Source organism: Ptychodera flava, chromosome 16 (genome assembly GCF_041260155.1).
Source record: "Ptychodera flava strain L36383 chromosome 16, AS_Pfla_20210202, whole genome shotgun sequence".
Taxonomy (NCBI): Eukaryota; Metazoa; Hemichordata; class Enteropneusta; family Ptychoderidae; genus Ptychodera; species Ptychodera flava.
Window position 1 is genome coordinate 10,398,887 of NC_091943.1, and position 22,231 is coordinate 10,421,117.

At 37.9% G+C, this 22,231-nt stretch overlaps 1 protein-coding gene across 2 annotated transcripts in view; it reads left to right on the top strand.

The window, feature by feature from the left end:
- Positions 1 to 596: 596 nt before the first annotated feature.
- Positions 597 to 22,231, top strand: part of LOC139152808 (sushi, von Willebrand factor type A, EGF and pentraxin domain-containing protein 1-like) — a 118,510-nt gene continuing 96,875 nt past the window's right edge. Inside the window, exons 1-3 of one of the 2 annotated variants that reach the window (XM_070726150.1) lie at positions 597 to 877; positions 20,428 to 20,571; positions 21,737 to 21,931. In XM_070726150.1, coding sequence (XP_070582251.1) covers positions 802 to 877; positions 20,428 to 20,571; positions 21,737 to 21,931 — 415 coding nt within the window. In that variant the 5' untranslated portion in view covers positions 597 to 801. The remainder of the gene's footprint in view (positions 878 to 20,427; positions 20,572 to 21,736; positions 21,932 to 22,231) is intronic. The other variant, XM_070726151.1, reaches the window with a different exon arrangement.

Consider the following 22,231-nt stretch of genomic DNA (forward strand, 5'->3'; position numbering starts at 1 on the left):
GGTCAACTCTATTTTGATAAAACTTAAAGGGACAAAGTCAGCCATTTTTCATGAATTTTGTTTGATGCGAGATACTACTTATTTTGTTTGACATGTTGAAAGGTACTGAGTGAATGAGTGACCATACATATATTCGACCCCGGTTTTATACAAATTAAATAAAACCATCGCGAAAACGAATTAAAGGTCATGACCATGAATTCATTTTCCGTGATGGTTTACATTTGTGAACAGCATAAATGTCACAAAACCCTATTTTACATGATAAAAATTGTTCTAAAGTTGAACATGAACTTTTTATATTGATGCAGGTTGTTACGACATTGAAATTCCAAAGAGTGGTTGTGTGTAGGAATTTACAAATTCCCCATCCCCATATGTGGGGGATTTACTTGGTTTAGGTGGGGATTTTCCAGATTGTCTTGCCCCAGGGGGTGGGGCATTTGGCAGATTTCACAGGACTAATTTCCAAATCCCCCACTAAACCCCGAGGTGGGGTGGGTGGGGGTTTACATTGACTGGCGCATAAGTACGTAATCAGGTAATGCGATATCCGCGATTGCTTCGACCGGAAGTGCCAGTTAACTCTAGACTTTGATCTGTTGATGTGGTCTAAATATGGCTTTGGTTCGCCGGACGTGTTTCCTGCTTTCCATAAATTGTCATATTGTTCGCTGTAAACATTGTGCATATCCTCAGTGGCCCCATTCTATCATCGACAGCGACCTCCTGCAGTGATTTGGTATATCGACGGTGTTCCACAAACTCTGAAGTTTCAGAAAAAGATTAAGTTGTCGCGAGATGCTGGTACGTAAGATTGCAGCATTGTGTGTACTTGGATTGGTGTCTGTGGTTCAGTCACAGATGACAACAGTTGGTAAGTTAACTTGATTTTTCGCCCCATTATGCCGAATGTGCGTCATCAAGTGCAGAACAAGGAGCGATGTCACCGTTCCTCTTTCACGCACTGCAAACCGCGGTATTTCTCCTTGTCTGTGATACATGTAAATGTTGTTTGACCCTTTCAGTATTGGGAGGTCACGCATTCTGTTGGTTTCCTCCATGGTTTACATATACTTTTATATTGTTCATTTAACATAATTGTTTATGTCTATTCTGTGAACATAAATGTCCAATATCAAATTTTAATATGTACTTTTTCTGGAGGCACCATAATAGTCAACGTAATGCTGTCACAGTCACTCAGGTACTAGGGTACACTGTGTGAGCCCTATATTAAAGCTCCATTAGCTGCAACTCTTGAAATTTGTTGACCTCATTATATCCTTTTCTTTCCTTGTTTTCTTTGAATTCTACCCAGTGAAGGGATATGGGCTTTTATTGCAGTGGGAAACCATTCCTTTGTGAAACATTTGGCAAGTAAATTCAAATTTAACAGTCATTTTGATTTCCCGCCATTTTCAAAAATTGGTAATATTACAAAGGAAACAGAAAATACAATGTCACAGTTGAGAACTTTCACCCCTATGTATTACATTGGACTACTCTATGCAGTTTATGTGAAGATTTCAGTGCAGATATGCACAGTATCAACAGTTTTTTGCTTTTCACATGGGGCTGGCTGGGATTTAATGTTTGAGCAACAGTTTAATCACAATGTATCTTTACCTTGTTCATAATTGCATATTCAGACTCAGCTGGTAGTTAATAATAAGTGTATACACAACCTAAATTAGTATATTTTCACAAACTTATTTTAGCTTGAAAGTAATTTCATAAAAATTAATGCTAAAAGATACAGCTAGTGGGGCTTTTAAGGGACATTATTTGTATCTTTTGACCTTATATTGTTGCAAACGAGAAGTTGATAATGTTGTTCGACTATTGAAAGCTGTCTAAAGAACGGTCGACCATAGACAACTTCATCCTGTTGTGTACACTGTATAGAAAACCTTGGATCGGGGTTAATTCAGGAAAGACACTAAGGGTTGTCTGATTGCCCGGGGCAAGTGAAAGTCGCGTTCGGACAAGTGAACCTCCAATGCCACTTGCCGACGGGACAAGTGCAAAAAATAATTACCTAGAAATCGAATTCACAAGAGCGATTTTCTGGTGAGGGAACATGGACTTAAACAACAAAAAATAATCATATTATGTCATTGTGAACATTTCCATAAGATTTTCATAAAGTTGCATGAAGAGTTGAGGAAAAGAATCATATAATCGCTGTCAATAAAATCCAGTTCAAACAATACACCGGTACCGGTAAATTACCGTACGCTGATTTTGCATATGAAAAAACTGTTCAGCTGGTGGAACGTACGTTCACCAAAGTTCATTGCATTGACTGTGAAGTTACGGTGTCTCACAATATGTCGATACGGTAAAAAAAGAAACACACAGCGGTTTTTGTGCTTTGTATGAACGTTTATAATAATGTTAAAATAAAGTCCAGAGGTTAAAAATCACTACATAAAATTGGACTTTTACTAAAACGTACTCTTCAATTGTTGAGGGACAGTGAGTGGCAAAGTCAGTGGCAAGACCGCATGCAATGAAGTCATGAGCAATATTTGGTGTCAACGGGTCAAGTCTTTGAATTTTCAACAAACAGTTTAACACTGACTTAATTTTCAGGTCAATAAGCCAAAAGTTACTTGTCCGTGGCGACCAACCTCTCTGTTTGTGAATTTTCCCATTCGAAAATGACTGTCAAGGAGCGAATTTGACATCATCGAATTTGGCACACAGTCCATGTAGCCGACAATGAGATGCAAATGATATGCGGTCAAGGTCTCCTCAACTAACTTTCAGCTGGTTCTTCACTTTCTACTATTTTTATAGTATTTTTTACAAGGGCACAGACTTATTCTACCTGCAACTTAAAACTGATAGTGATTTTGTAGCTCATTCTTTACTATTTTTTCATAGTTTTTGGTAGCCGGTAACAGACACTTCGTGTTCGTGTCGGCTACATGGACGATCTGCCAGAAATTCAGCTTTCAAGACACATTGTAAAACACTGACGCCTTAGGTTGTTGGTTTAATTCTATTTAGTCTGCGCATGAGCATTAAAAAGACCACTTAGGTTATTAGAAAAACATAGGATACTGGTATAGTGCAATGGCAATCCAAACTTTATAGGGCTGGTGTATGATATAAGCGCAGTAAAAACATGACAAAGAAGTACATTATTTTTCAGAAGCTTCAAACATTCCTTTATAGCTACAGATTTTTTCTTTATGTAAAGCAAAAAGACCTTGAAAGTACAATTGAAATGGCTGTTATTATTTGTACATTAAGCCCCAAGAAAGTAAACATACAAACATATGAAATGTTAGAATTTTTTCTATGAATATGAAACCCCCACTAGCTGTAAATCTTGAAATTTGTTGACCTAAAAAGGCTTCCTATTAGACTGGTTTTCTTTAAATTCTACCCATTTACAGGATATAGTCTTTTACTGCTGTACAAAACATTCTTTAGTGAAAAATTGGACAAGTAAATTTACATTTAACCATTATTATGATTTCACACCATACTAAAAAAAAACAAAGCATGTCCAGTTGAAAACATTCACACTATGCATTACATTGGACTACTCTGTTGTTTCCGTGAATATTCAAATGCATATATGCACGGTGTACACTGGTTTTGCTATATTTGCATGGGGTGCCATTTTACGTTTGGGCACATATTTATTATTTTTCTTGTTCAAAATTGCACATGCAGTCTCACTGGGCAGTTAACAATACTTGTATTCCAACCCCTCAAAGAGCAAATTCTAAAAAACTTGTTTTAGTTCAGAAGTGAAATCACATAAAGAATGCTAAAAGATACAGGTAATGGGGCTTTAGTAATCAATGGAATATAAATGAGCCATCCAGCACTCTCAGAAGTCTGAAGAAAACCCTATGAGAATGTCTGACATTTTCTCATGATGACATAATTTTCAAATAAAGTGCATGAAATGAAAAAACCAATGTTTTAGCTTTTTTCAAACATGTAAATTATACTGGGCAAGTGGTTTTCCAATTCGGGCAAGTGAACTGAACCCCCCACTTGCCTTCGGGCAAGTGGATAAAAAAATAAGTGTCTTTCCTGTTAATGGTGGGCTACCGTTGACCTGCGATCAGAACACACTGCTAACTGGCTATCTAGGCCGCTGTAAGCATCCGCGTGTAAAAAAATAACCCACACGAAGTGAAAGTCGATAGCGCAGTGTAGCAGTTTCAGGATTCCCTATTACCGATGCCGTTTGCTCACAGTTACATTTTGACGGTCAGTTTTTCATGGAGATCTTGACGGCCAATCCTGCTCTTAGATACACCATTCTTTGCTGCTACAGAGCACATTTTTGTGATGGGCATTTCAAATGCCTACAAGCTGCAAGAAGCCGACGACAAGGCCCGGTGACAAGACCTATAATTGCTGATTTTTTTCGTCTCGTTTTTACCTCCATATGTAGACTTGCCCAAAGCCTGTGGGCATAGAAATGTCAAAACAGAGGAAAATGAAGGGATAAACTTCAGTAGACAGTCAAATTATTGTCGAGGTGATCGCGAAATTGAAGCATATACAACAGAGGGGCCTCTACTGTCTGTGATTGAAGCTGCTTTGGCGACTGACACGTACATCATGTACATTGTTGGGTGAAAGCTAGCTCTGCGTAGCAGGGCTGTGCCAAATCGCTGGCAGCACCTCGGTTGCGGCGTGCAGTTTCTCCACAAAAAACAACCCATTTTTAATCCCAAACTCGCACTGAGTTTCGTTTTCAAGCACACCCGCCTCGCCTGGGTACACAATTAGCCCTGCGTACAGGTCTTTGTGTTCCCGGCGTTATACGGCGTGGAGGCCGTATAACGCCAGGAACACAGACCTGTACGCAGGGCTAGGTACACGATGTGCTCAGCTACGCAAAACTCACTTTTGGGAGTGGGACGGAGGCCGTAAGCGACGTATAGGGTCTAGGCAGCTGTCATTGCGATGTACTCACTTTTGGTTCGAAATGCGATTCAACTGATACAAATAATTACACGATGCATTGAGAATAACAACATTCGAACAGATCTTGTTTGTCGAGAGGTGACTCCAATCGCGAGCAGTATCAATCGACAGTACAGTACCCGCTCGGCGCGGTGTCACGATGTCACTGATGCTACACCGTGCACTGTTCTGTCTGAGTGCGATGTTTCCAAGTTCAACAAGTGATCATGTCGTGTTTGTAAAACAAACCAACGTAATCACGGTAATGGCAAGAAAATGCCCTAAAAATCTTAAAAGTTGCCTAAGATTTGCTAACGATCAAATGCACAGGAAACGCATTACTCTGTACCTGTCCCACTATCATCACAGCAATCTGACATCGTTTTAGTTTTACCATTGACTCAATTGCGTTTATGGTCTTATTTCTGTTTCACAGTCCCTATCATCGATACTAAAATCAACTTACAAGCAATGCGACTGTTTATTTCACTACTTGACAGTAGTTTGTGAGACGTACATTTGTTTATGCGACGTGAGCTCATCGATATGCATTGTGCTGAAGTTAGTGTGTAGGTGACGGCCGCTCAGCGTTCTAGCTGTACTTTGATAGTTGACGTATGCGTAGTAATTTTGGTCATGTGCTGGGGTTCAATCATGGCGGTTGGTTCAAATCGCGCGGACACCCTTACCAACATTGAACCTTGCCGTAAAGAGCAAGAAGGTGTTTTACATATCCTTGAAGCCGTCCATAGTCACAATTTAGGTCTCCTATTGATTTGACCGGGATTTCAGTCATCGAAAAAATGGAAAAAAATCAAAGATACAAATAATGTCCCTTTAAACCTGGAAAAAGGCCTTTTCCTTCCTGGGTTACACAGAGTCCTTCACAAGTGTGCCTCTCACAGGGGTTCGCCTAAATCTGTGCATATATATATATATATATATAATATATATATATATATATATATATATATATAATATATATATATATATATATATATATATATATATATATATATATATATATATATATATATATATATATATATATATAATATACAGTGGTGAATGAAAAGTGACCCATGCGGGACTCGAACCCACACCCCCCGTAGACATTACGGATGCTCTACCAACTGAGCTAATGGATCAGTCGGTCCAATGTGGGCGGTCCTGACTCTTAGATGGGGCTTTTCATTCGTTGTGCGTTGATGGTGAGTAAGGCGGCTAAACTCATCACCTAACCTTTCAACCTAAGGATCCCGCGGGATTCTACAGGGCCTCGCACACAAGTCACCAACTTAGGAATCAGTTATTGGTAATGAGGATCAATCTTATGAATGATGCAAAGCCAGAGAAGGGTAAATTTGAAATGACTCACCATACGATTTTTTTATATGAAATACAGTGGTGAATGAAAAGTGACCCATGCGGGACTCGAACCCACACCCCCCGTAGACATTACGGATGCTCTACCAACTGAGCTAATGGATCAGTCGGTCCAATGTGGGCGGTCCTGACTCTTAGATGGGGCTTTTCATTCGTTGTGCGTTGATGGTGAGTAAGGCGGCTAAACTCATCACCTAACCTTTCAACCTAAGGATCCCGCGGGATTCTACAGGGCCTCGCACACAAGTCACCAACTTAGGAATCAGTTATTGGTAATGAGGATCAATCTTATGAATGATGCAAAGCCAGAGAAGGGTAAATTTGAAATGACTCACCATACGATTTTTTTATATGAAATACAGTGGTGAATGAAAAGTGACCCATGCGGGACTCGAACCCACACCCCCCGTAACATTACGGATGCTCTACCAACTGAGCTAATGGATCAGTCGGTCCAATGTGGGCGGTCCTGACTCTTAGATGGGGCTTTTCATTCGTTGTGCGTTGATGGTGAGTAAGGCGGCTAAACTCATCACCTAACCTTTCAACCTAAGGATCCCGCGGGATTCTACAGGGCCTCGCACACAAGTCACCAACTTAGGAATCAGTTATTGGTAATGAGGATCAATCTTATGAATGATGCAAAGAAAAATATATATATATATATATATATATATATATATATATAATATATATATATATATATATATATATATATATATATATATATATATATATATATATATATATATATATATATATTAACATATATATACTTATATAAATACATATACATACATATATGTATATATATAATAACAAAATTACTTCAAGTACAAAGTAATGGATCAACCAGAGGGGCAGCTTTATTACAGACCAGTAGAGAAAAGTATACAGTACACATTATACCGGGGTGCGGAAGCAAATGACATGGCGGAAGCAAATGAAATGTAGTACCTGTGTCACCTGTGCATGCCGTCCAGGAAAAACCTGAGGTAAAAACCTCAGATAAGGGAAATTCTCTGGAAACCTGTGTCTGAAAACAATGCATAACACAGGACCACGGGATGGTGTTGGACTTCACCACTTTCGTTCATTCCCTCAATACGAAAACCAAACAACACTTTGTTTTTAGTACTTTGTGCCCTGTGGCCACAAGGTACTAATGTGATGGCGCGGCCCAATATGGCCAACATAGTGGGCCGTATGCTGTGGACGCAGGTATCTCAGAAAACGCTTCAGTAACTTTTTCTGAAATTTGGTCTGGTGGTCACTTTGGCATGTATCTCAAACGGTCTTTTTCTCTTTTTGATTGAATCATTTTAAAGTCACTTTTTTAGCTTTTTTCTGAAAACCACTATTTTCACTTTTTCCTCAAAACCACTGATTTGATTATTGTGATGTGTGGCATGGGTGTTCGTATAGTTGAAATACCGTCAGAAATGTTCAAAATTTGGTGATACATGCCTTACATTATTTTTAAACAATATTTTTATCCATTTTTATTTTATATTTACTTGATTTTGCCTCACTTTCGCTAAAGCTACCGTCTGCGCATGCGCACAACTGTAGGACAAAATCTTAGTTGAAGAATCGAAACGACGCCATCTTGTTTCTCGGTATGGGCACATTTGTTACGTTGTGAACGTTTCACTGTGTATTTCAATATGTTCTATAGTTATGAAGTTGACAGTGATGCACTTTTGCAGCTGTCGTGTATTTTTTGGAACGAAAGGCGCCTGTGATCGACTGAAGAATGTTGGCCTCAGTAGGCGATAAACACCGGTACTGGCGGGCATATCATTTCAGTTCTACTGAGGAAGTAATCCACTGGCCCGTATAGGTCAGGGCTCACTTAGGGGAGAACCACTTGATTTCGGGGGGGGGGTATGGAGGATTTCGAGGAAAAAAAATTGTCACCAGGTGAAATAAAAGAAAAAAATTAAGCCTGTAATGGCTTGAGAAAAAAATATTCTCATAACAGACAGAAATAAAAAAGGAATTGTCACAATGCTGTTGAAATGAGCAAAATTTTGGAAACTTCATTCTCATGTATTCTTTGCTGGCATGCTGCCAAAGGCATGCAAATGTTTTTACCATGAGCAATTCTTATGTGTTTTTTTTTCCAGCGCTTACGATATAAGCATTCACTACTTTACACCTCAGTGCACTCGATGTTTTCCTTCCCTTTTCTGACCCAAGAAATCATGTTTCAGGATTTCTGTTGCAATATCTCAATGGTATAGGCAATATCTAGATGGGACTATTTGACTTCTGTAAATCGTGAAAATTTAAAACACAAGGTAGGAGTCAATAAACTAGTGTTAAAACCAATACATTATTCTCTCAATATAAATATGTTAGAAAGATTACAAGTTGACAATGAAAATTGAGGAACAACAAATATAATGAAATACAATGTGTGAGCCTTGTTTATCTGACCACAAAAGATAACATCTCCACCGAGAACTTAAAAGGACTTGACTGTTTTAAAAAAAGCAGGTATAGTACTGATCACAGTTGATTTGCCAAAAAGTGTTCTATAATTTAAAGTTGTATATATAATAGACTTTCCATTTTGTTTGTCATTTGTTGGAATGTAAAATGAATAAATAAAAACATCCTGTGATATGTGAAACACTGGCTTAAATTTGAAAAATTGCACTGCTACTCCATTTGAAAAAAATATTGATGCAGGTCTGACTGTAGAAATAAAAAAATGCTGTCTCTCTAACAAAAAAAGTTCCCATACCCACTTCCTGCATACCCCCCCGAAATCAAATGGGTCTCCCCTTAATATGCGCATGCGCACTTAACAAGTTAGCGTTGTTTTTCAAGGACAAATCAAACCGACGCCATCATGTTTCTCGGTCAGTTGCGGATTTTGACGTTTTAAAGGTTTTAGCGTATATTTGATTGCTGTCATGTATTTTTTGGCACGAACCGCTCCTTCGATAGACTGAAGAATGATGGGCTCCGTACTCCCCAGTACCGGCGAATCCATTGCTTTTAATAGCGAGGCAATCCCACCGGCGGCCCGTACTAATAGCTGGGTGAGAGCTAGCCCTGCGTACGATGCTGTGTGTTCCGCTACAGCTAATAGCCCCGCTCACCACAGCCCTGCAAAGACCCGTACGTAGAGTTGGTGACTTCAAATCCATTTTTGGACTTGACGTAAAAAGCCAAATTACTGCCGAAATTCAGCGTTCTTGGGCCCAAGTCGTATCCCTGCCTACCTCAGCTACTCGATCGCTTCCAAAAATGCCAGTCTTTTATTCTTTTTTCGTAAATAACCGTCGATGTCGGCAACTCTCTCGCTAGCCCTGCGTACGTACGCAGTGTACGCTGTGTGTTAGGAACGCACACAGGGAATGCACAGCGTACACTGCGTACGTACGCAGGGCTAGCGAGAGAGTTGCCGACATCGACGGTTATTTCCGAAAAAAGAATGAAAGACTGGCATTTTTGGAAGCGATCGAGTAGCTGAGGTAGGCAGGGATACGACTTGGGCCCAAGAACGCTGAATTTCGGCAGTAATTTGGCTTTTTACGTCAAGTCCAAAAATGGATTTGAAGTCACCAACTCTACGTACGGGTCTTTGCAGGGCTGTGGTGAGCGGGGCTATTAGCTGTAGCGGAACACACAGCATCGTACGCAGGGCTAGGTGAGAGCGAGGGAATGCTCTGTCCTTCTACCTCCGGCCTCCATGTCATAACAAACTAGCGTCTTTTTATGTTGATATACTGTCCTTTCGACACAGCGATAACTTTTAGTTTTCTGTTGCTTATTTTGGGTAATTTCGAAAGTTGTGCATTGATTTTGACATCATCTTTTACTTAATAACCGTCGATGTCGGCAACTCTCTCGCTAGCCCTGCGTACGATGCTGTGTGTTAGGAACGCACACAGGGAATGCACTGCGTACACTGCGTACGTATGCACAGCTAGCGAGAGAGTTGCCGACATCGACGGTTATTTACGAAAAGTGAATAAAAGACTGGCATTTTGGAAGCGATCGAGTAGCTGAGGTGGGCAGGATACGACTTGGGCCCAAGAACGCTGAATTTCGGCAGTAATTTGGCTTTTTACGTCAGTCCCAAAATGGATTTGAAGTCACCGACCCTACGTACTGGTCTTTGCAGGGCTTTGGTGAGCGGGGGGAATAGCTGTAGCGGAACACACAGCATCGTACGCAGGGCTAAATCCGACATGGTAATTTGGCATGATCATCAGATCATACATGATCCGAGATTGCACTTTAGCAAGGTCACGATAACTAATGTTGTTTGTTTCACTGTCGTTTAATACCTATATTTCCACTAAAAGACCATTAGAATTTCCTCCTGGCTACTTTGAAATCGTGCACTGGCATGCATGTAGTTGTCAACATCACTATGCTTTAATGTACAGTAGACTCTCATACTATGAATATATCGACTGTCACTGCATGTGTGCAAATCACTCCATATCATATCAAAAAATGTAGTATTGTGACGTTTGAGCTGCCAGAAGCCAGAATTTACAGTTTTAATACGAGAAAGTTATCTTACATGTAAAACTCAGTTCTACTGTGAACAAAATGCAAGCTATGTTGTATAACTATCGTGAATAGCATAATATTTTGTACCTATCACCGTGTCAGAAAATCAGAAGGAAACAACCAGTCAGACAAACTGTGGTCAGGATGATACTGTCCAATTTTAATATTTGTCTCTCGGCACACACCAGATACTCATGACTGTAAAACAACATTTCCATATAATTGTATATTCAGTTTTTATATTTAGTTTGCTTTTCACCATATTGTATGTCCTTCCCTGCACTACATAATTCAAAATTAAATATTGTTTTTGGCCTATACATACCGGTACTTGAGGGGTAAGCTTATTTAGTCTCATACATTAAAGGTGCACTGTTGACCTACAGAGTCCAAACTTTTTATCATTGTATTGAAGATAGGTGTACACTCCAAATACTGAGTACAAGTGTGGTGAGTGTAACAAGCAAATGTTTTTTAGTCAATGGTTCATCAAGGTTGTTGGCACACAGTCCATGTAGCCGACAATGACATGCAAATGATATGCGGTTAAGGTCTCCTCGACTAACTTTCAGCTGGTTGCTCACTTTCTACTATTTTTATAGTATTTTATACAAAGGCACAGACTTATTCTACCTGCAACTTAAAACTAATAGTGATTTTGTAGCTCATTCTTTACTATTTTTCATAGTTTTTGGTAGCTGGTAACAGACACTTCGTGTTCGTGTCGGCTACATGGACGATCTGCCCTCTTGTTGATACTTAGAATCAACACTTGAACTTATGCTGGAGCGGTAACCAACCAGTTCAAATAACTTTCATTTATGTCAAAACAATTTGACTTTTTGCCAAATTTCACATTTATGGCAATTAATAAACAGTAAGGAGGTACAAAGGACGTCGGTGCCCCCGGGCCCCATGTTTGATAATTACTTGGACGAACCCGTCTGTAGGCTGCTGAAGTGCCTGGCTAGACTGAATACCTAATTCGAAACTTCCCCTTATAGCTCGGTAGCCCCGCCCCCGCATTAATTATCAATGCCATGTGTCATATTTTCTTAACGCGAAGACATCAATTTCTCTCTACACTATCAAACCGCGAGAAATTATATGTCTTCTCAATACTCTCATTCTAATAAATGAATTCGTTCCACTCCATTCATTCATTAATGATGGATCAGCCAGAGGTGGCAGCTTTGGACTTCAATAAAGAAAGGGAAACAAAAATACCCTACAGTTTGTTATTATTTATAACGCTCTGCTTTAGCATCGAGCACTGTAATTTCCCACGAGGACATCTGTATATATATATATATATATATATATATATATATATATATATATATATATATATATATATATATATATAATATATATATATATATATATATATATATATATATATATATATATATATATATATAAAATAATATATATATATATATATATATATATATATATATATATATATATATATATATATATTATATATATATATATATATATATATATATATATATATATTCATGGTTCGAAATAACCAGTGTTCATGCGGCCAAAGACCACCAATTATCTCATTTTGACCACCAGATTCAATATTTTGGATGGTCCACCTTGACCACGAAGTTTTCGGAGATCACACTAGTGCACTGCAGAGCTGTAAATCTTACATGCCTCTCACAGTTTATTGCTAGGAGATAGATATTTTAGCAGTTATGTAGTACATGCCTGGTCTGTTCAATCACAGTCCCTCCATGTGGTTCAATGTCAGTCCTTCAACCCCACTCCACTCTACTGAAGTGATGTGTTCCCTTGGATAGACAATGTGTCTCTTTGTTTTACTGTTTACTGCTATGATTATTGTGATTAAGTCTCCAAATGTTGCAAAACATTTCCTTGCAAATTTCGTCTAGTCATTAAAGTGACACATTAGCGGTAGTCCTGCATCCACAGACTACCAAATTTTGCCTGGGGCTACCAAAGTCCACTCGGACTACCAAAGACCGGGACATAGTTCAGTCAGTACTTGGCATGCCATGTTGGGTCTGTCACTTTAGAACAGTACCGTAAAAACCCGATCAATTCGACCAGAAAAAAATAATTACGATTTCAAAATCGTCGATTTATTAGGAAATTAAAACTGCCGAAATAATTTAGTGGTCGAATTAATTGGAACTACGAGGATGAAATTTACGCGAGACATGTTTGCCATGTTGAGACTGCTTCAAAGCATGGACTGTGAAATTTTGTGAGGTCGACAAATTAGGTAACAAAAAACCTCAAACGCACCTGGGTGTCACATCAAAACCAAAGTGGCCGGGATTACAGACGGAGCGATCTGTGACACTGCCACCGGCCGCTCGACTGACGACGCGTAAGTTGACATCGTGTGCCAGCCCTTGGAAATATATTGTAACTCCCTGACAGGCAGATGAGATAGTCTAATGGCGTTTGATGCATTGAAAGTTTGTAAAAATAATAAAAAATAACATCACCGATCATAAGAAACGTGGTGTTGAAGATAATAGTTTTTAAGAGAAGACTATGACGACCATATTTCTGTAAGTATTTTCTAACTTTGGAAAACCAACATCTGAAGATTTACTTCAACCAACACTTTTGGATTTGGTCTAATAAGATTAGTCGAATTTCTGGAAAGTAGGTGTACATTTTCGATGTCTGTGTATCGTCTATACCGAAGTCACATCCGAAACAGTATAATCAGATCGCGACAGCGTAAACCTCTCTCTCTCTCTCCATCTCTCTCTCCGGCATTGCGATATTTTATATTGTTGACATTTATATATAAGTCTGCCTTTTTGTCTGACCCGTGGTTCGTCGTATTCGTAACGGTGGTTTTCCATGTCTTTAAATATCGTTCATTCACCAACTGAAGGACGTTTTTGAAGGGTATGTAATTCGGTCGAATTAAAAGAGATCGAGAAAGTCCCAATTTTAGTCGGTGGTCGATTTGAAAGGGCCCAAATCAAATTATGTTTTGTGAAAAAAATAGGGTGGTCGAATTAATAGGGTGGTCGAATTGATCGGGTTTTTACGGTAACATGACTAAGGCCAGACTACGATTCTGTTATACAAATTACAAAGACAACCGTGCAGTGAAACTTTGCAACCAAGTTTCAATATCTCAACAGATGTACTTGGATGACAGGCACAGGAAATGATGGTCAATAAAAATGCATTTTCATTGCATTTTGTCAAAGGTCACCAAACTTTTGAGTATCACTGTTGTCAATTAGGCAAAAACAGATCGTTTCTGGTCACCGCGTATGTCATTTCAGAACCTTCGCGTCATGGCTTTTTTTGGGGTTACATACTCATCAGTACAGCTATCCTTGCTATCCCTATTTTCATGTCCAAACATGCTAAAAAAAAATAGAAGTATTATGCAGTCAGTGATAAAAGACAGTAACTGTCGCATCAATAATGCCAAACCAGCATAGTTAAGAATAAAAAAGAAAAAAGTAAACCGCATCGCCGCATCACTTTTGCTGAATGTCAAAGACCAGAAACTTTTTTTGGGAGGGGGGCTTTATACCTGTTTCCTTTGGGTATTAGGTGTGCAAGTATTCACATCAAATGACTCGAAAATTCACTATTTACTTCATGGGCATAATCTTGAAAAATTGCCTTTTCTTGTCTGGTTAATGAAAAACAATAACCCTAAACTAAAATATGCATGGGCTACCAGCCATTGTCACTAGACTACCAACTTTAGAAAATGGTAGCCCAAGTGGAATACCAGGGAAAAGTTAATTTCGAGCCCTATATATATATATATATATATTATATATATATATATATATATATATATATATATATATATATATATATATATATATATAGGGCTCAAAATTAACTTTTCCCTGGTATATATATATATACCCGGTATATAAATATATGAATTGAGTAGACCAAAGTTAATGAAACTTGCTACATATATTGAAGATACTATGATACAACATTTCACTTCATCCAACTCCCAATTTGCATATTTTAGGACTTTTGAAATTAGGGACGTTTGAATTGACATGACCAAAATTGATGAAACTTGCTATGTACATTAAAGATACAATGATATAACATTATTGGAAGTCATTACGCGTTTTTACTTCAGCCAATTCATTATTTGCATATTTAATGAACTATTGTAATTAGAGATGTATATCTGAATTGAGTTGACCAAAGCTCATGAAACTTGCTACGTACATTGAAGCACGGCTACTCAAAGTAACCGTGATTGAAAATATTATGATATAACATTATTGAAAGTCATTAAGAAGTTATACTTCAGCCAATTCCTTATTTGCATGTTTAAGAACTTTTCTTATTAGGGATATATATCTGAATGGACTTGACCAAAGTTGATGAAACTTGCTACATATATTGAAGATACAACATTATTGAAAGTCATTAGGCATTTTTACTTCAGCCAATTCCTTATTTGCATATTTAATGAACTTTCCTAATTTGGGATATATATCTGAAGTGACTAGACCTAAGTTGACAAAATTTGCTATTTTGCATTAAAAATATATGATTCAACATTAGCAGAAGTCATTTTTGGACACCGTGGCGCAAAGCGCCGAAGGTGTCCTATGTCGCCACAATGTCTGTGTGTGTGTCCGTCTGTCCGTCCGTCTGTCCGTCTGTCTGTCCGTAGACAGATTTTGTTCCACTCATAACTTGAGAACCCCTGAGTCCAATTGTATGAAATTTGGTATGTAGCATTGTTATGATAAGATCTAGATCTGATTAGATTTTGGTGGGTGTGGCTTATTAATTAAATGCTCATTATGGCTCAAATTTGGATATACATGTACTGGTACAAAATGTGCCAAGTATGAGTAATGAAATTTTTTGTATACAGGGCCTGAAAATTTCCCTTTTTTCCCACTGGTCCCAGGACCAGTGACCCGTTTTTTTTCACTGGTCCCACGATAAAATCCACTGGTCCTCAAAAATTTGCATAACAATACGAGAATGATTCATTTCTCGTACTCATGTTATATATGCATTTCTATCAGATTTGCTTGGGATTTACATACAGCAAAAACTGTCAATCTTTGTAATGTAGACACTCTGCATAAACATTTACTTGGTAGACTTCTCAAGTTCTGGTACACACATTAACATTTTATTTTTACTATAGCTATAAAGTTCATTTTATAATTGCCCAGCAATTGATTCTTTTCCATTTAAAATGCAAAAAAAAAAAGGTTGAAAACACCAAATATCTGAGAAGAACTTTTTCCTTTGATATCAATAGCAAATTGCCATAAGCTGTTTTGACAAGCTAGGCGGTTCTTGTTAAGGTCAGCTACAATCGAGCTAGGGGGTCTTGACTATATAAGGAAGTCAGCATGGTGACCTCCTAAACTCTGAAGCTTGCTTGCTACGGACGATCGGAAACTTATAATGAGACTCCTTCCAGAGAAATTTACTGCAAAATACTACTTTGATAGACAGACATATAATATTTTCACACAATTTTGGGGTTGCTGATATTTTTAGGTGAGACTACGGTCTGGTTTTTGCCACGTTACATTTTACATGTAAGATGAGTTCATGGCCCAGGGCCCAGTGCAGTGGCTAGTGGACGCACATCGCCTTGCTCATATCATGAATCGCTACAGAGTAACTGATTTTGTAGCTAGAAGACGTAGTCTCACAATGGACTCTTGGTGTCAGTGAAATTCTAGGCCTGATTTTAGTGCGTCCCAGTTACTCCTGTATTTGGGGGACGTACCGGTAGTTTCCAATTTTGCGTCAAAAGACACAAAAACACAATCTTGGAAAACACTGGAAACTCCCTTGCGAAGTAAATTGACTCCCGTTTCTACTGGTCCGTGGACTTTTAAGGGGTAATTTATGCTGGTCCGGGATAAAAAATCACTGGTCCGGGACCTCGGACCAGCGTAATTTTCTGGCCCTGGTATAGCGCCATCTAGTGGTGAGAATTATCTGAACTTTGGATCTGCTACCGTCCTTGTTACTCCTATGACAGTCCCTGTGCTCCTATATCATCTTTTCCCGGTGCACGATTGTAATCTTGTACTTGAAAAAGAACTACGTCCAATTCATTAAGATTTACTTTGTACATCATGAAAACCACATCATGAATACTGATATGTGTGTGATCATTTTTGGAATAAAATAAATGTATCAAGTCGTGTTTTGGAAATTTGTATGATCACATGTATGGTCACATGTCTGACAGACTAAGTACGAACATGCTATGGCTTCTGAAAGCGCTCAGTGTGTAAGCGTGTGAGAATTTTCGAAGCATTTTTTCTCGTTTAATTTGGCAAATTATCAGCAAATACCTCAATACTTCATGGTAACCTTTTCTTCTCAATTGTTTCCTGGAGTTTCAAAGTCATATGAACGAAAATGAGTGAAAAATTTTGATGCAAAAATCGTGCATCGGCGAGAGTGGCCGGCATGTTTTCAACTCTCTATTTTTGCTATTTTTAGCCCACTGAGCCTGTGTATACACAGTGTTCTATCGCATTTGAGGGTAAGTGTAAAGAGACTGAAAATATTCATATATTAATAGCCCATGATTCGAGCTTTATTTTCGTGTTTTTCGTTTGAATTTTGGCCAAATAGTTGCTTTTTTAGCGGGTTTTGAATTTTTTAAAGCATCTAAAAACATTAAAATGACTTTAAATTAACAAACGAAAGAAAAAAATATCAAATTTAATTCATTATCTCCAAAATGAAAATATTTTGTGCAAGCCGAATCATGCAGCTCAAAAGTGAACAATCAATGTTTCGGACAAGTGTGAGCGATTTTCGCGGGGATTCCCCAGACCTATTGTTCATAGCTAGGCGCATGCGGCACTCGAAAACGCAGTCAGTTTCTGTGGAACGGGATGAAAATATCTTTAAGGCGAGGCGTTTCAAGTCACTCTTGAGAAAAATTACTTATTTATCAGTTGTTGTTTTACCATTTCATGACACATTTTTTTGATTCAATGACTTATTGACCTGAAAAACAATGATATTTAGTACTCTTTTTCAACAGACTTTAGTAAGTAGCTGCCAGTTAACTTACAGCTGTCAAAATACATTTTGAGTGAACTTTGTAAATTAACACTCTGAATAGTGTATTGTTTTGCTTGGAATTTTGTTGCTATTGAGGTTTATTCATAGTTTTTTAGCTCATATTTGGTTTGGTATATAAATAATGAAAAGAGCTTATATGATGAGTCGGTGGCATCTGTATGTCTGTATATTTGTAGGTACGTATGTGGGGATGTATGTCCGTCACACACAAAGGCTCCCATACCGCCAGAGCTACCAGCTCAGTATTTGATGTATAGGTAGATGCAGGGGTTGTGATGTGAATTTGTTCAAATGAACACATCAGTGTCAAAAATGTGCAAATGAGGTAAGAAAAAGTGAAATCCTGCAAATGTGCAGGAGTTATGGCATGCCAGTAAGAAACAGGCCAACTCCACTGATCTTGAGTCATTTCCTGTCATTGTTTATGAACTGTTACATATTAACAGACCTGCTGAAACCATAGACAGTAGGGGGGGGGGGGGGGGGGGGAGACCGTCTATATTCAAACTAAGAGGGGCTTGTTTCTGCTATGCATGTTGCTTAAGCTGACCTCCAGTACCTAAAGTTTCAGACCCTAATTACTTTTGTCATTCTTGTTTTTCTGGTTTAAGTATTTCTTGTTGTTTTTCTTGGTTGTACTGTGCAGAAATCATTGTCATAACATCAACATAGAATTTTCCTCCACTGAACAGATAGAAACAACATTTATTGTTGATCATTGGTAACCCATACTGGTATATACCAATTCTGATCAAATTTGAGCGACACCGTATAATTGGGGTATTTTTATGATTGTTCAAGTTAGTTATTTTTGTGAACATTCCTTTCCATCATCAAACATCGACAAGTATAAAACTAGCCCTAGAATCACATGAAGAGTTTTGTTAACTGGTCAATTACTTTCGTTTGTTCTTGATATGTCATTAAAATATTTGTTCCCAAAGAATGACTGCATTCAGTGTTTCATTGCATTAAATTTTATTTTCCACTGCACTGTCTTCACACATACCCATTGGCTACTGTGTCCACCCAAGTCTCACTTTGATAACATTTTAACTTCAACCAATTCCTAATTTGTATATTTAATGAGAACATTTCAGTCAATTCCTAATTTGCATATTTAATGAACATTCTTAATTAGGGATTTATACTTGGTTTTACTTGATCAAAGTTGGCAAAACATGTTATGTACATTGATGATTATACCAGGTTATAACAATATTGAAATTCATTTCGCATTTTCATGTTAGCTGAGCTAATGTAGAATTTGCATATCTAATGAGCTTTCACAGTTTGGCATATATAGCTTGAAGGACTTGACAAAAGGTAATTTATGTGCTATATAAAATGGTGATACGATGACAGCAGTAAAAGAAATTAATTATTTTGATTTCAGCTAATTGTATATTTGAATACTTAATGACCTTTAGAATTAATATGTGGTGAATATTGTTCATTATGTTTATCATAACACTTTCAATGAAGTTGTTAACATGTGTCAAAGGTTCAAATTTACTCATAACTGCAATATATAATGAAACGTGAGCATTTTCAGTTCATATCTGGTCTCTGTGAGAACACAGTTGCCTGACCTTTAAAATTCTGCTCTGCACTTAGGCGCACCATAGACCTGTGTCGATACGCAAGAAAAAAACAAAGTCTTGAAACCAAATGGCTATGTGGACCATACTATGTCATCTTCCACATCCGATTTTACTCTGAAAATTAGCAATTCATGTATCCTGAAACTGTTCATCATTCCCTTTCTTTCTCAAAATTCATATACCTGATACTAAATCTGCTTCAGAAACACTCGTTTCGTGTGATTTTTTGCCAAGTTTGACAGACAAAATGCATTACAAGATAAAAAACATTTTCATCGTGCAGTGGTTGACCCATCTGTCAAATATGTAGCTACACTTAGAAAATAAACCTTATAAATATGTAGCTACGCTTAGAAAATAAACCTTATAAATATGTCGCTACATTTAGAAAATAAACCTATAAGCATATAAAACATGTAATTTGTAAAATATATTGCATCTTTCTTCATGAATATTCATGTAATGGATATTCATGAGCCATCCACAACCAACGGGAAAACGTATTAGTATTGTACTGTAATGAAATGTCTTTTGAGGTTTTCCAAAAGAGGGTATGCTGTTATATACTGGGTGTAATACACAACAACATTGGCAAGCAGAGATGTTGACAACAAGCTAGCCCTTTTATTGCTTCAAGTGGGTACTGTACCAAACCGTTGTTCAAGAATGATGAAGATATTGCCATCACTTTCAAAAACATTTTTCTCTTTTAAACAGTTTTACAGTTCATCTTTTAATATTCAAAGTTTATGTGCTCAGTTTGTTGAAATATCAACTTTTTCAACACAAAATAGGATCTTTATCAAGGAATGCTAGTAAAGTCTACAATGTAACTTTGGAAACAAAATACTTTTATTGTTCACAGGGCAGGATGTCTGTCCAAGAAAACCTGAAGCGATATCCACTTTGGGAAGAGATTGCAACAAGCAGTGTTCGTCAGACAGTAATTGCTCTGGAAACAAGCGTTGTCTCTGTGATGATGTGTGTGGTTTTAGTTGTGTCAATCCAAGTAAGTGGACAGAATTTTAGTTGTGTCAATCCAAGTAAGTGGACAGAATTTTAGTTGTGTCAATCCAAGTAAGTTGATAGATTTGCAGCTCTCATTTGCCTTATGCCTATTGTTTGGCATTAGCAGCTTTTGAGATCATATGACATCCAGGGTCTGAATCTGTGTGTAGTGGTCACGTAAGGGACTAAGAAAAAATGACCGCTACTGGTATGTGGAGGTGGCCTTTCCATAGAGGATGGGTGTGTCATTACTTTAAGTGTGGCGGGTAGGCTAAGTGATGACAAGTGGACTTAAGAACAGATAACAGTGGTAATGCAGTTCAATATCATAAATCTCTTGAAAATCGTCATACATGCATTTAATTTCTGAAAGATTCAGTTTGCAGCTATAAAATCAGTTTAAAAAGACCCAATTTCTTGCTCCCCATTCAAAGCATTTTTTGACAAGAGGTCATTCCAAGTCAGATACATGTATGCTGACCATTATACACAGGTTTTGTTCAAAGTTGGGACAGTTTCATGTGGCCATTGTATAACATTTTGCACATGGATTGAAAGGCCATTTATTATCCAATCAGAGTTGGTGTAATAATATACCGCTTTCGTGTATGTGCATTTAGTCCCACAGTGTGGGATGCATTCTTAGACCAGAGTGTGGGATTCATTTTACCAACACTGTCAATCCCACACTCCCAGTGGTCAGGAATGTGAGAAATATTGATCACACCTTATTCTCATAATTTATTACTGTCCCCTTCAATCAGATCAAAATCCACCCCTATTATTCCTGATAGTGGGCAACATTCCCACCCTCCACCCCCCTCCCCTTTGTGAGAGACCTTGAAAAAATACTGCTCCCATGATAAGCAAATAATTTTCATATCCATTAGCCCAGGAGCAAACAGCCACGAAAGATCACTTGTCAAGCATCAGTTTCTACCAGGCTACTGGTCAACGCTTAACCTTTTTTCACCCCCAGTTCCCTGTATACAGGTCCAACTTTACCATAGAAAACAATGGATTTGGGACAAACCATGGTGGTTAAAGGGTTAAGTTGCCAACTGAATGATTCATCAGTCCCTTTAATTTGTAGAGGGGAGATCCACTAGACCATGAGCTTGGACTTGTAGATAAGCTTATTCCGGCACTTCTTTTCCATTACGTAGATGCAAGATGTCCAGCGCTGGAATCTCCAACGAATGGTAGAATGGAAGCAAGCCAAGGCAGCAACAGAGTGTTTGGCACTGTGATGACATATTTTTGTGATGATGGATTCAAGCTTTCAGGAAGTGGAAATTCTGAAATACACTGTCAAGGAAATAGACAGTGGAGTGACACGCCACCAACCTGTGTTTTAGATGGTAAAATTCACCATATCCTTGCAGTATTCTTTGAAGTTTTCTTTTAGATTTAAATGTATTTTGTTAAAGTAACATATTTTGTGTATTTTAAGCGCATGACATTGCTGCTTTTGCCCTATAAAAATGGTAATTATGCAGTCTGAAGTTGAAATTTCAGCGTATACTTATTATATCAGAATCAATTTACATTCAACAATTGAATTAATTTAAATTCATGGGTAACAATACCTTCAGGTTGTGATCCACTCCAGTTTCTTGAAAATCTTTTGGATTTCACATGCAACAACATCTGTAGCCATT